Source organism: Haplochromis burtoni, unplaced genomic scaffold (genome assembly GCF_018398535.1).
Source record: "Haplochromis burtoni strain Fernald_Lab_line unplaced genomic scaffold, NCSU_Asbu1 Contig_310, whole genome shotgun sequence".
Classification (NCBI taxonomy): domain Eukaryota; kingdom Metazoa; phylum Chordata; class Actinopteri; order Cichliformes; family Cichlidae; genus Haplochromis; species Haplochromis burtoni.
In genome coordinates, this window is record NW_024582671.1 from 211,725 (window position 1) to 226,047 (window position 14,323).

The window sequence follows — 14,323 nt, forward strand, 5'->3', positions numbered from 1 at the left end:
CCTTCATCTCTGTCAAACAAAGCTGTATGACACGTTTCCAGCTGTTAGTATCATGGTTGCTAGGCAACCTGGGCAGCGCAACGGAGGCTAGACCGTCCCATTTCACAAGCCTCGCACTTCCGGCCTTAGCGGTCTTTGAGTACGCGGCCCTTGAGGATCGTTGAGGCTGCGTACTTTAAGGCTGCAGACCGTGAATTGGGATACAGCCCATGTCTGAGGGCCATCCTTTTTTACAGGTTTACACTGCAACACGAAGCACAGCACAAGCACAGCAGCCAGGGAGCACTCACTCACGCCTCGGTGTGATGGCACACATGGTCCACAAAGGCCACGAAGAAAAGATGGAGCTCAGCGGCAGGTACTGGACCTTCACTCAGCCAACACAGCACAGCTGCTTTCCGTGTGAACGAGCCACCGGAGGACACAGGCGGGCAGACCGTGAGGCCGTCAGTCGTGCCCTCCTCGGGCTCTGGGGAAACTCATGGGAGGGTGCAGACGATTCCCAGCATCCCTGCCCTGTTATTGCTGGGCAGCGTTGATGAGGACGGACAGCGGTCTGTCGGACACATCTAGCGGCGTGGACGTCGGAGCAGGGGTGAGAACAAAGAGCTGCACTGTGGTGACACACCACCCTCCTGAGGGAGGCGATTGAACCTGCTGACAAGTAAGTAAACTGTATCTATACCATAAAGAAGTTACCAGACATCGATATTAATGGTTTGAGGTTATGGCAGATTCCTTCAAAGGATGTGACATCAGAGTTTAGATGATGCACGTCATGAGTCTGTTCATTTTTAACCTGGATTTACGCTCAAGAGTTGTCAGTTCGTCTTGCAATCGGAAGGTTGCCGGTTCGCGATTGTCAGAAGAATGTGATGGGTGCAGATCTGAAGTGGATTCAGTGGAGCTGGAACGCCTCTGTGATCTTTGACTGTAAAAGTAAGTCGTTCATTTCAACCCCAGCAGGTCATTTTGTGCTTGATGAGCTCTTCTCTCTCCTTTTCCAAACACTTCAGTGCAGAGCTCACAGTCTGGCGAACAGTCGATGTTTCTCCTCCTCGCCACCATCGGGAGGTCATGGAGTCAGATCGCTGGTTTTATTGGGCCTTTGTGAGGCTACAGAGGCTTTAATTTAGAATCCATTACACCATCAAACTGGCTGAAACGTGATGGAAAACAGCCGGGCAAAATAAGCTGTTATTATTTGACATTTCCAGCTGTTACGACTAAAATCCTGTAATTAAATGAATGTGACCCGGAGCCTGGAAAGCAGCAGAATTAAAAAAGTTGTTTCATCTTTCATCGAATGACCTCAAATATCTGTGAATGAGTTTGATGACACGAGCTGCAGAAAGTCCAGTGCTGCTCCTCCTCCGCATGGACCAAGCTGAGCTGGTTCATCATCTGACCAGGACACCTGCTGGGCTTCTTCTAGGTCAGGTGCTTCAGAGATATTCAACTGGAGGAGGCCCTGGATTATTACTCTCAGCTGGTTTGAAGCTGAAGATGGTCAGATGTTCACTGAGAGTGAGCAGGATCAGAAATGAGTCCATGAGGCTGAGATGGTTTGCACATGTGCAGAGGAGGGAGGGTGGATACGATGGAGCTTCCAGGCAGGAGGAGAAGAGCACAAAGAGCTGGTGTGACAGAGGGGGGTGGTAGGGAAGGGGTGAGGAGATCCCTGCAGGGAGCAGCCAGAAGAAGGAGGTTTGGAAAGAACTCTGTGTCCTTCAAGAGGAACTGAAGGAGGTCCGGGAGTCTCTGATTAGACGGCTGCTCTTAAAACCTGGACCCAGACATGTGGTAGACGGAGCGAGGAAGGAAGGAAGGAAGGAAGGAAGGATGGATGGATGGGTGGTTTTGATGATGCACTGACAAGTTTTAGTTTGTTCATGATTATCTTGTTTGAATAACTGAGAACTCCAAATATTTGTTTCTGTTATTGTAATAATGTTATTGTCCTTTCTATGAAATTTGTTTTCTTTCCTGCTTTGAATCTTTGATAAATGTGCAAAAATCCACCCGTGGGAGGCGCAGACGAATGAAACCAGCCTTCAGGAAGGAGCACTCATGGTTCACTTGTTCAGAATAGCTACTTTTTAATTGCAGAGCTCTTGTTCCAACTTTTAAGTACAATATTAGAAGGATAATCATCAGGTTAGAACACCTGTGATGTGGCAGCGCTCGACTGTAGTGAGGAGAAAAGCAGCAGGGAGTGTCTGGTTTGTCTTGTTAACAACGTCGGGCCATTTTGTTCTTCTACAACAGCCTGTAACATCTGCTCAGCAGGTACAGCGATCAGCCGAGTATCACCTGGAGGAGTCTTTGCAGTTTGTAAGAACTGTGGACACCATCTGTGATCCTAATCTCTGCAAATCTTCCATATCCATAATTTTTAGTTTGGTCAACATCACACCACAGATCCTCTTCAGCAGCACGTCTGCCAAACACAGACAGCAGCCCGGTCATGGAAAAGCAGCATGTTCAGGTACGAGTGCGTCATATACAGCTGTACACATCTGTGTATCTTTTATTCTAAAGTAATTATAATGTAAAATCTACATGCTGCTAATGCAGAGATGCCAAACTGTCTTTCATTGTTCTTGTAACAGTGGCATTAAAGATCTATCTTATCTATTCGCTCCTTTTCTTCATCAAAGCCAGGATCACCTCCAAACTCAGGTATCCTCCTTTGGAAGAGCTGCAGGATGTCAGCCTCACAGGCAAAAACACAGTTTAGAAAAACATTGTTTCATTTGAACCCTAACCTTGGATCCTTTTCTAATCCTAAACCAGTGCCTTTATTTTCTAAAAAGAATAGATTTTATGTTTAAAGTAGATTTAAAAAATGAAACCAGAACCGCCACAGAGCTCTCGCTCTGATTGTTGTTGTTTCTCTGTATTATCGAAGGATCTTTACCGTACAATATTCAACAACTGTTGTGCTGCTTTGGTGCCATACATGGCAAATGTAACTGAACTGAACTGTCCAGCAGGGGGCGACTCTACTGGATGATTGGACAGAAGTTTAAGAGAAAATGAACTTGAAGTGGGCGAGATTTTAGGGCGGGGCTAACTCCTGTAAGCGTGCACAGCTTGTGTGTCAGATCCACGGCTAGCTCACATGTCGAGGTCAAACACCAAGGGGAAGAAGAAGAAGAACTCAATAGTTCCTAAAAGGGGGCCATCTTATTGTTGGGAATACCATTTTTTTAACTTAAGCAAACTCTTTCTTAAATCGAGTTTTTATTTCATCTCCATTGAGTTATTTCCTGTGGTTGCAATGGAGCTGGCCATCTTACCCAAGCAGTCATCAGTGCGGCGCTAAACCTTTAGCACTTCCTGCAGGTGTCCTGTGCAGCTACAGCTTCCTCATCTTGTGTTGAAGCACAGCTGGTGTGTGTTCTTAGAGTTGTGTTTTTGGGTGAACAGTCTTTGACTGTGGCTGATTGTGACGTACTCGGGCTTATTTATGTGTTGTTAATGGTTTTAAAGATAGTTAGCTAAATGTAGCATCTTCCTTGGTCGGTGGCTCCACAGCTTCGTGCCTCTGACGATGAAAGAAATGTGCAGAAACGGGCCGATATGAACAAATGGGCAAGTGTGCGAAATCAGTCTTTCAGACAGAGTGGGGCGATTGGGGGCAAAGTGTTTTTCGGGTGCTGGATCGTCTCAGCAGAGCAGGTTAAAAGGTTAAAGATTCCCTCGGGAGTAGAAACCATAAAGCCAGCCAAAGAAATGCTCGAAAAATGTAATTTTATCCAACGTGTGATTTACTTTGGGCCTGCAGGAATGTAAGCACCAGCTTAGCGAACGCCAAATGTGCAGGAGACAGTCCAAGAAAATAAACGGTGTGTGCTGCTGCGTTTAAACCTCCTCACGCGAGCATAATGGTAATTACTACAGCAGCTGGGGATTTCACATACAACATAAACTCCTTAGCACTGTACAAACGACTGAACATCCTAAATCAGCCACTCGTCATTTAAACCTGTGGATTATGAGGGATTATATACAGTCCAATCTTTTCATGCACACACAGCCTAACCATCACTGATTTAACCACCGTGGAGGCGACGCACACACACACAGCGGATTATAAAATACAGATGCATGAGACGCCCCGAGCCTCAAACACCTCCACATCTGCAAACCAAACGAGTCCCAGCCGAGTGTGGAGACACCCCATCGCTCCTTTTTCTCATCGTTTTGGTCTTTCTGCTTCTTTGTTGCTGTTCTGCCTTCCGGATTCCATTTTTGTAGTTTTGTAGCTTCCATCTTTGTCCAGTTTTCCTGGTCGTGCTGTGTCTTTGATTAACCTTTCAAATCCTTGGTCAGTCTTGTTGCTTTTCTGGTGATCGTGTGTCTCGTTGTGTTGTTCTGCTTCATTGTTGGGATTTAGTTCAGGGTGATGTGCAGCTTCTCAGTCATCCAGGTCATGGTGGTGTTAATAGTTTGAAAATGGCCCTTTTGTGTCTTTGTCATAGCTTTGCTTACTAGTCCAGTTGTGTTCGTTATTTTCGGAGCCTTTTCTGTGTCTGGTTATTCACTTTCAGTTTGACTCATTTTCTGCTCGTATTATTCATTTCTTCCTCCTGACCTTGGGGCCCTTGGATCTGAGCCGGGTGATCCTGTTCCGTGATGCCGCCTCGCCTGTGGGCGATGACGTCACTGAAAGTGTGGAACTGGTTTAATTCCCAGCAGCTTAATGTTCTGCCAATTAGCCCATTTTAAAAGGGGGACTCTTGTTAAGAATATCATTTTCTTACTTCTAACAGGTCACTCAAAAATAGCAGAGCTCAGTTTAGCTCTGTGGGTCTCTGTCTGCCAGTCCCTCCCTCTCACTGGTTTAAATGGGTTAGCTGGAAAAGGTGATGTCAGTTTTCCGTGCTGCCAGTTCACTGTCAGTCCAGATCACACTGAATCTGAAGACGGTCGTAGCAGGTTGTGACATCACCCGCTGGTTTCGTTAGAGCTGGTCTGAAGCAAAGGGCTGCAGCTTCTGCTCGTCTCATTTTTCCTCTTAGCTGATGGAGACGCATGTCGGCTAACCTGTCGCCTCCTTTCAGCGTCACACTGTGACTCAGATGGGTCGGCTAACTCCTGTTTGCATTAATTAATTAGATCAATTCAGTTCACTTTCACTCATCTAGCATCAAATCTCAGCAACAGCTACTTTATATTGTTAGGCACAGACCTACAGACACACACAGAGAAACCCCAAGAATCAGACGACCACTAAGTTAGCACTGGGAAACAGTGGGAAGGAAAAACTCCCTTTTAACAGGAAGAAACCTCTGGCAGAACCAGGCTCAGGGAGGGGCGGGGCCATCTGCTGTGATTGGTTGGGAGTGATGGGGACGCTGTGGACGAGAGCCAGAGATTAATAATCAGTGTTGGGTTACTTTAAATTAGTAACTTAGTTACATTACTAGTTACTTCTATCAAAAGTAACTCAGTTACTTCAAGTTCCTCGTTACTTTCAAAGTAACTAGTTACTAGGGAAAGTAACTTTGGTTTTACTCAGAATTCTCTTGTTAATGTGTTTCTTCCATAACTTTGCAGTCTTCTAGCTTGCTTACTTGCCACAGTGCACTGTGCCACCTACCAACAGAAAGGAAAAGATAATGTGCATATTTCCACGAGAGAAATCCCACGCCTGGACCGTCATTGACTGCTGCCATGATTCTAGCCTACGTCACAGCGTCATGTGCACCTTTTACATCCAACACAAAAACTGCAGTCGTGGTGCTTTCGATTGTACTCAGAACTCTGAAATTCTGCCTTCTGAATAGGAAGATGTAGGTAACACCAGACTGCAGATGAGCTGCATACAGGGCTGGACTGGGACAGAAAATTGGCCCGGGCATTTTGACTAGAGACCGGCCCACCATTATAGGAAAAATCATAAAGCCTTTGAATGAAAATAAACACTGTTGTGACAGTGATGTTCACTGTTCTGATGGTATATATGCATCAATCTATCAATCGTTTGTTGTAAGATTCAGATAATTATTTAATAAAAGCGAGACATTTGAAATAAAAATAAGAAAGTGTTTCCCTCTCCCTGTTAATGCCCTACCTGCCCCCCTGGCAACACTTTGCTAGACCCGCCCCTGCACAGTTACCAGCTGTCAGCTACCTAAAAAAGGATCCTGGTGTTATTTGTCTCTCAGAAACAGTTCATAACTTCAACTCATTCATGTCACCTAAAAGGTAAACCTGTTTCTCCATCACCTGTTCAGCTCTGATGATTCAGTAAGGACATCTCCTGGTTTCATCTTCATGTTTCCCTCTCACCAGATATACAAACCATATCATGACCAGCAGCTTTACAGCTGTGGCTCCAGCAAACATCAGCTGATACTAGAAATTAATATTAAATAAATTGTAACAACAGCTGATCAAGCTTAAACGTGCTGCTGTTGTTTAGCGCGACATCCGCTGGTTTCCTCTTTCTGGCGCAAAGTGAGCGATAAACAAACAAGAGAGCCGATCAGCTGATCATTGATCAGTTTCATGATTAAGTAGCAACAGGAGAGGGAGGGGGGTTGAGAGAAGAAGAGGCAGCTGTGCAGCAAAGACACAGAATAACTCCAGCTTTGTGTCTTTTTCATTGTAGCTGAATTACGGGACAAACTGTTTCTTTTCACCTCAATAAGAAACGCGTAATATTTTCTCTGAATACCAGACGGGACGGTTGGCAACTCTAATAACTTATGAACAAAATAAGGTTCAACATCAGTAACTTCATAGCACCACCCAGCTGTGTAGAAACTCCGTCATGCTAGCTAGCACGCAGTACGGAGAAAGTCAGCATAACGAAAATAAACTCCACCTAAACTTGGTTTGTATCTGACCCAGAGAGACTGCAGGTCATAACTTCTTACCTGAAGTTCAGTTCGCCACCTCGGGTCTCTCCTCCTGCCTCCCCTTTCCATCCACCTGCTGCCTCCACCACTTGCTAATGTTACTGAATCTGTGGAAGCTCCGCGATAGCCACCACACGAAGTAACGAGTAACGACCCTATCTAAATCCCAGTAATGACTAACGCGTTCCTGGTTTTGGCATAATAACTAGTTACCGTGCTCGTTACCACAATAATAACGTAGTTACTGTAACGCGTTACTTAATAACGCGTTAGTCCCAACACTGGTTATAATGAATAATGGTTAAATACAGAGAGGTGTACAAACACACAGATCACACAGATCAGAAGATAATACATAAAGGAAGCAGTACAGGTGCACAAACACAAACAGAGACATTAAACATGGATTCCTGTTTGAAACAAAATCATGTCACTGGGTCATTTAATGGTTGGAACAGTTTGGTCACCTTCTGGTCATTTTAAATAATTTAATTTCTTGTGGATTAACATCTACACGTATTTTCTGTTACTTCAGTAACGTTTTAAACTTGAAATTAGATTTTCCCATCTGTATTCATTCATGGTAAAAAGTTAAACTATTTAAACTGCTTTTTTAGATTTAGATCACCATACATCAGGTCTTTGTACGACTTCACGTCCTGCTTCTGCTGGATGTAAACACGAGGACACCCATCAGTGTTTCAGTAAACTCTTTATTATGGTAGCTCTGTGTCCTTTAGTGGACAGCGTGCAGCGTTCGATACTGTCGACCATAATATCCTATTAGAGCGATTAGAACATGCTGTAGGTATTACAGGTACTGCGCTGCAGTGGTTTGTATCATATCTATCTAATAGACTCCAGTTTGTGCATGTAAATGGAGAGTCCTCTTCACACACTGAGGTTAATTATGGAGTTCCACAGGGTTCAGTGCTAGGACCAATTCTGTTTACATTATACATGCTTCCCTTAGGCAGCATCATTAGAAGACATAGCATACATTTTCACTGCTATGCAGATGACACCCAGCTCTATCTGTCCATGAAGCCAGATAACACACACCAATTAGTTAAACTGCAGGAATGTCTTAAAGACATAAAGACCTGGATGGCCGCTAACTTTCTGCTTCTTAATTCAGATCAAACTGAGGTTATTGTACTCGGCCCTGAAAAGCTTAGAAATATGGTATCTAACCAGATTCTTACTCTGGATGGCATTACCTTGGCCTCCAGTAACACTGTGAGGAACCTTGGAGTCATTTTTGACCAGGACATGTCCTTCAACGCACATATTAAACAAATATGTAAGACTGCTTTCAGTTTCCATCTTGGATTCAGGAGACAGACACTCTCTGCTTTTAAGATTAGGTTTAAAACTTTGCCAAAGCATAAAGTTAGTGACCCTGATCCTCGGCCTGGGCTGCTGATGGATTCCCTGATGCAGAGGAGTTATCAGTCTGAAGTTAAAGGTAAAATAGAATCAAGACAAACTGAGAGACTTTATTGCTTGAGTGACTGTTTAGCTTTAAAAACAAGGATTAAATGTCCTGGAACAAGAAGACTTATTGCAGCATTATAAATGAATCATCTCTTATCTTCTTCATTACATTTACAGCATCAGTGGTCCCAGAGGATGTAGAGATATCTTCAGTTTGTTTCAGCAGGAGAGACGTTTTTAAATTTGAAACTTCCGTCATGGACTCTGGGAGGGCATATCGATGTTTTTATGCCCTTTCCATGTAATTGATTTTCCCGCACCGACTTTGATCTCCGTGTTTACTTATCCCTATCAATACTCCTCCACGCTTTATCTCAGCCTTCATCAGCCCCCCTCCCTCCCTCCTTTCCTTTCTCACCTCAGTGGGTGGCAAATTAATCCCGTCTCTCTTGCTCCCTTTAATCAAAGGACGATCAGGCACACAGCGGCTCGTCATTAAAGGTCAGCGCAGTTGGCAGGTGAGGAGATGCAGAAGCAGCTGATTTACAGCTACATCATCCAGAGTGTGATTGGACTCTTCTCTCTGCTACCTGTGTGACACAGACAGGAAGTGGTGACGATGAGTCCTGCTGCGTCTAAGAGCTGATCTGTTTTATGTTCATAAGCTTTTCACATTTAATGCATTTTGATCTCTCAGTTTTCTGTCAGATCATTTTCCCCTTTGGCTAATTCGTGGATTATAACCAAACCCTGAGTGTGTCTCAGACTGTTGGGATATTCAACAAAGTACAAATGTGTGCACGTAATATAATGCAGGTTTGGCATGTGGAGAGCACTGGAGATGTTTTCCTGGACCTTTTCAGTTTTATTCCTAAAGCCATCCATGCAGCTGGAGATCAGATCTGCCTGATTTCCACTCAACCACCCCCACAGACCCCCTTAGACCCCACAGTTTCATTCGTGCAATGACCCCCCTCCTGCAGGCCTGGGTCGATGGCGGGAGCCTGTGTCCCTGATCCAGGTATGTTACCGAGTCAGGTCACACAAGAACAAACAAATATTTAAAAAAAAAAGTTTGTACCCGACCTCATCAGAACCTCATAATTTATGCAGTAATTTTATTTAGTGATGCTAAATGTTAATGATTTTCTTCCAGCCCTCTCATAACTCATAACTAAGTACAGGAGATGAAATCTTCTGGGATAAAAAACGTGTTTGAGTTCTTTTCAAACATCCAACAGTCACAGTCTGACTCCAGGTCAGATCGCTCAGCTCGATTCTGTAACCAACTCTGAGCATCCAAATATTCAGAGTATGAAGCTCCAACTTAGCGTCACGTCACTGAAGATGTTACTGATCACAAACTGAGGCGGTGCTGTGGGAGGATGTTTCACTGAAGGTTTGAAAAGTGCCCACTGGTGCTGAAGGGAAGAAGTCACTGAATGTCGTCCACATTTTAATCTGGAGGACGGGAGTTTGCCTCCATAAGTCCGACCTGGCTGGATGGAATTTCCATCTTGTAAGAAAAAAGATCTCATAAAAACTTTCTGTAAACAGCAAGTGCAGAAAAAGGAAGAAGAGTGATTGAATATGAGAGCATGAGGGGGGGAATGGATGTTTGTATCTGTGTGTGCCTGTATGTCTGTGTCTATATGTCAGGTTGGGTGTCAGGCGCCACCTCTCTGGGGACATCTCAGGCCCTCCAAGGTTTGGAGGCCTATCTCCCCCTACCACCACTTCCCCTGCCAGTGGCGGACTCCCTCAGGTGTCGGTGCGTTGGTGGTTCTTTGTGTCTGGGGGTGGGCGTCCAGGTACACACCGGCTCACTCCTTGGCGGCCGCTTATCGGGGCCTGGAGCCTGGGGCTCGCTCGGGCCACTTCGGAGGTGGGGTGCCCCCGGCCTCTCGGCCTGGGGCTCGGTCACTCAGGCCAGCTGGCTGCCGGCGGAGCTCACGGGCCGTCACTGCAACTCCCCCTGGCTTCTGCTCCGCGGCTGCTGAGTGAGCCCTCATCTGGGACTCTCCTCAGCTCTTTCCGGGACAGTGGCGCAGCTGCCCCTCTGTTGGTCTTCCTTGGTCTCTTGTGTTCTGGGGGCCTCTGGATGTCTGGAGTTTTGATCTCCTCCATACCTGCTTCATGCCCTGGAGGACGGGGCTGTGGCCCCCCCACACCCTCTAGCAGATCATTACATGAAGGAACCTTTTAAAAAAACAAAAAAACAAGCGCGTCCATGCTCACAGGTGTACACACGGGTGATCACACCCACAAACTACACCCTTTTTGGCTCCTACCTCAAAGCACACTGTGTTCTGTTGATCTTATGTGCTGCACAATAATGTTTAATATTTAGTATTTACTGTCATATTCCCATATATCATTGTGATGTTGTTTATTCTATTACTCTTGTTCTCTTCTGCTTGTTTTCTTTTTTCTTTCTCAGCAGGTGATCCAGGTGATTGATATATGCATTTTTTTGTCTGCTTATTTGTTGGTTTTTGTTTTTTTGCCCTTTCCCCCGTCCCTCTTCCCCGCTGTTTTTCCCCCCGTCTTCCTTTCTCCCTTTTCTTTTCCTCATTCAAGTCTGTCCCGTATCCAGCAAGTGAAAATAAAAAATAAAATAAACAATAAAAGGTGAATCAAACAGACCATTACAGCAAGGCTGGGATGGTCAATTTGGTAAAGTAAATCCGTTGGGCATCTTTGTTTGCCTTTAGACAACAATTCTGATGTAAAAGAGCCAAACGGGACAGGCAAAAAAAAAAAAAAGAAAAAGGAAGAAGAGCCACGGAGGCTCGAGTTTTTATTCCGTCCAGAGTCAGCTGAAAACGTCTCTCTGGAAACTTCTGGCTCTTCAGACCTGCGATGATCGATGTGAGTTTTGCCGATGTGTGACCTTTGAACTCTATCAGACTGAACTGACCCAGCTCCATCCAGGCAGCACGGACACACAGAGAAGCCTCGCTTTGGAGGAATTCAGGTGCGTTTAACAATTCCTTCCCAAGACGCCGGCACCGTGTGCCATCCTGCACATCTCAGGACATTAATCCAGGCAACAATGAGACGAGACAAACATGCTGCGGCGGTGATAATGGAGAGCAGCAGGACAGCGAAGCTGATGGGAAATGGACAGAAAGGACCCGCGGCGAGGTCTTTTCAATCAGCACACTCGACAAAAGCTCCTCCTGGTCCTCTCGGGTTCCCTTTCTGAAGGATAATGGCGGTCCAGCTCCCGACTCGCTCTTTGTTGACTTTTTGTCAGCGGCTATAATCAACAGCGCCGCTGCCGGCCGATAAGCGCCCGGCCTCGTAATGATGCGATTATTCCTCAAATTGCATTTTAAGCTTCACGGAGCAGCCGCAGATGGAGGTGAAGTCACACCTGCGCGTTAACTCGGGCCCGACAGCGCTGCTGTCCACCCTGATGCTTCTCATGCATTTCCTCCTGTGCTCCTGCTTTATGTTGGTGTAGAATGGATGGTATTTAAGGCCATCCTTCTCTCGGCGCTCTCTCATGAAGCATATTGATTTTTCTTTCCCAGCTAAAGGTGAGCCATCACATTTTGACGCTAACCTTAAACACAGTTTTCAATAGGAGCTCAAAAAGCAGCTTTTCTCTCCGACCCTTCACCCCGAGCTGACGGCGTGATGCCCAGACTCTTTATAAGTCTGAACGGCGTTCACCGGTGACTGTGTGACTGACAGGGCTGTGCGTCGTGCATCAGTGTCCGTTCACCTCGTGTGACAAAGCTTTCCTTTATGGAACGTTTAAGTCCCAGAGCAGGATGGTTCAGCTCGGCTCCTTCAAACAAGCACAACCACAAACAGAAATCCATGCATGCAGGAGCGATGCCTGCACATGCCGACGTGCAGGAAATGCACTGTGTATATCTGCCACGACGACACCTCTGTATCGGCTTTACGTCATTTATGAAGGTGCGCCGAACACCTTCTTTCCTGAGAGTTTTCCACAAACATTTTTCTGCACGTGAATCCTGTGGAGCTCTGTAAGCTGACAGGCAGTAGGTCTGCCTGTTAGAGACAGGCGCTCATGCTTTCTGGGTTTATTAAGGAAATGATTTAAAAACACACGAAGAGTGAAGCAGGTCAGGCTGTCACAGTTACCCTTTCACTTTCTGCATTATTAGCAGAATCACAAACCTCTTTAGTAAAGTCACAGAACGTGGTCGTTGAAGCTCAGGCTGCTGATTTCAGAGCAGTTTCATCTCCAGTCTAAATATTAATCACTGAGAACTGATTGAGACTTTGTCTTCTTCACATAAACACTTTTTGTTAATTGTTCTAACTTTTTCCCCGAGCTGTAGCGTGGCATTTACAGACTCTGCTCATCTGCACTCCTGCTGTTCACTTTTTTGGAATTACACAGCAGGAGGAGAGAAACTCAAAGAGGCAGAAAATGAGTCTGAGTGCAGCGCCGAGGGAAGAAAATGTTCTGATGCTTTCTCTATGGATACAATAGTAACGACTCACATGACACATACGTCCCCAAATGTTTTATTCAAAACACGAAGCACATTGTCACTCTGTGTTTATTATGCTTATTATTGGAATGAGTGGGTGATAAACCTGTTTGTGATAATCACAGATGCTCCAAAGTGTACATTCAGCACCGCAGTAAAGGTATTTCTACATTTCTCTGCAGCTTTGTTGCTTTAGAGTTCTGCACAAATGAAATCAGCAGATTAATGAGCTGATCGAGGCTTTTATGCAGCTGTGTTTGAATCATTTTAAGTGAAAATAAGAAACATTTCATGTTTGGTTTGTTTCATTTTAATATTGTGGAAGATTTTTGTGAACTTGTCCCAAAACTGATGATTATTCAAATATCCGTCTGTGGCTGGCGTTTCATGTCCCCGTTATTCAGTTTGCAAATTATATTTTCCTCCAAAGAGACAAAATGAAGAAGCTCGTATGACACGTGCTGCAGGTGCTGCTCATCAGAGACGCCAATATTTATCGACTCATTGATCTCAGCTCATCCTGTCTGAAAATGTTCCCGATGGATAACGAAGACGATTCCTCCGAAAGGTTCTTGGCCGCTAACAGCTGATGTCTCCTGCTGATGTCATCACCTTACAGGTGCCACGCTGTGAATGGTTAGGGTCGATACCTCGGCCCCTTCATTAAAACAGCACTGCACCTTCAAGGTGTCCAGAAAGCTTTGGGTGACATCACAGTGGCTACGCCCACTTCTGGGCAGCCGATTGGACGTAGTGCTGGCGTCGTGTCATCGTTCTTACTTCTAGTCAGCTCCTCGACTTGAACAAACCCCCCCCCAGCCTGTGGAGGAGCCGCTCTCTGTTCACACGTACAGGCTCGCTCTGAGGTAATGAAAACATTATTCTTCCATTCAGGTGATTATGCACTAATGAAACCATACATTTTCTTACCTATAGACGTCCACAGTGAAGCCTTACAGAGAAAAAACCAAATAGGCCTGCCTTCATCTCTCCGTCAGAACATTTGTTCTCTGATTGACTCTGATTGACTTCCTGTGCTGTAATTCAGAAAGTCCTCCAGAGACTCGCTGACGGATGGATTTTCAGAGACCTGCTTTGACCTTATCAGCACGGAACAAAGATATTTCACTTAGCGTCAAATGTGACGGCCACGTGCAGCAAGGCGGCTTTCATCCTGACAGAAGCACCGCAGCACACTTTAGCATTCACTGCAACGAGACGTCCACACGGGCACAAAGGAGGCCTCGCACTCGTGAACGCACCTCCTACAACGAACGGGTGCAGCCTGTGATGGCGTGCTAATCCATCCAGCAGCAGACACAGGAAGAACATCTGTGATGAACAGAGGAACATCGTCACCATCAGCAGATCCTCGTGCTGCTCCTCATTGCCTGTTATGTATCTCCTCTTCATATTTAATGTTTCTAATCGTGAGCTCAGGCTGCATCGGACTCTTGGATCTGTGTGATGTCTGTCTGCCGTAAAGGATGTACAAAGGATGTGCGGTAAGAACACTAAAGTCCTCTGCTTTCCTAA

At 45.5% G+C, this 14,323-nt stretch overlaps 1 protein-coding gene across 1 annotated transcript in view; it reads left to right on the forward strand.

Annotated features, from left to right (window-relative positions):
- Positions 1–14,260: 14,260 nt before the first annotated feature.
- LOC121815802 overlaps positions 14,261–14,323 on the forward strand; it is a 10,417-nt gene continuing 10,354 nt past the window's right edge. The window contains exon 1 of the mRNA XM_042228186.1: positions 14,261–14,323. Within this exon, the coding sequence (XP_042084120.1) occupies positions 14,286–14,323 (38 nt within the window). The 5' untranslated portion in view covers positions 14,261–14,285.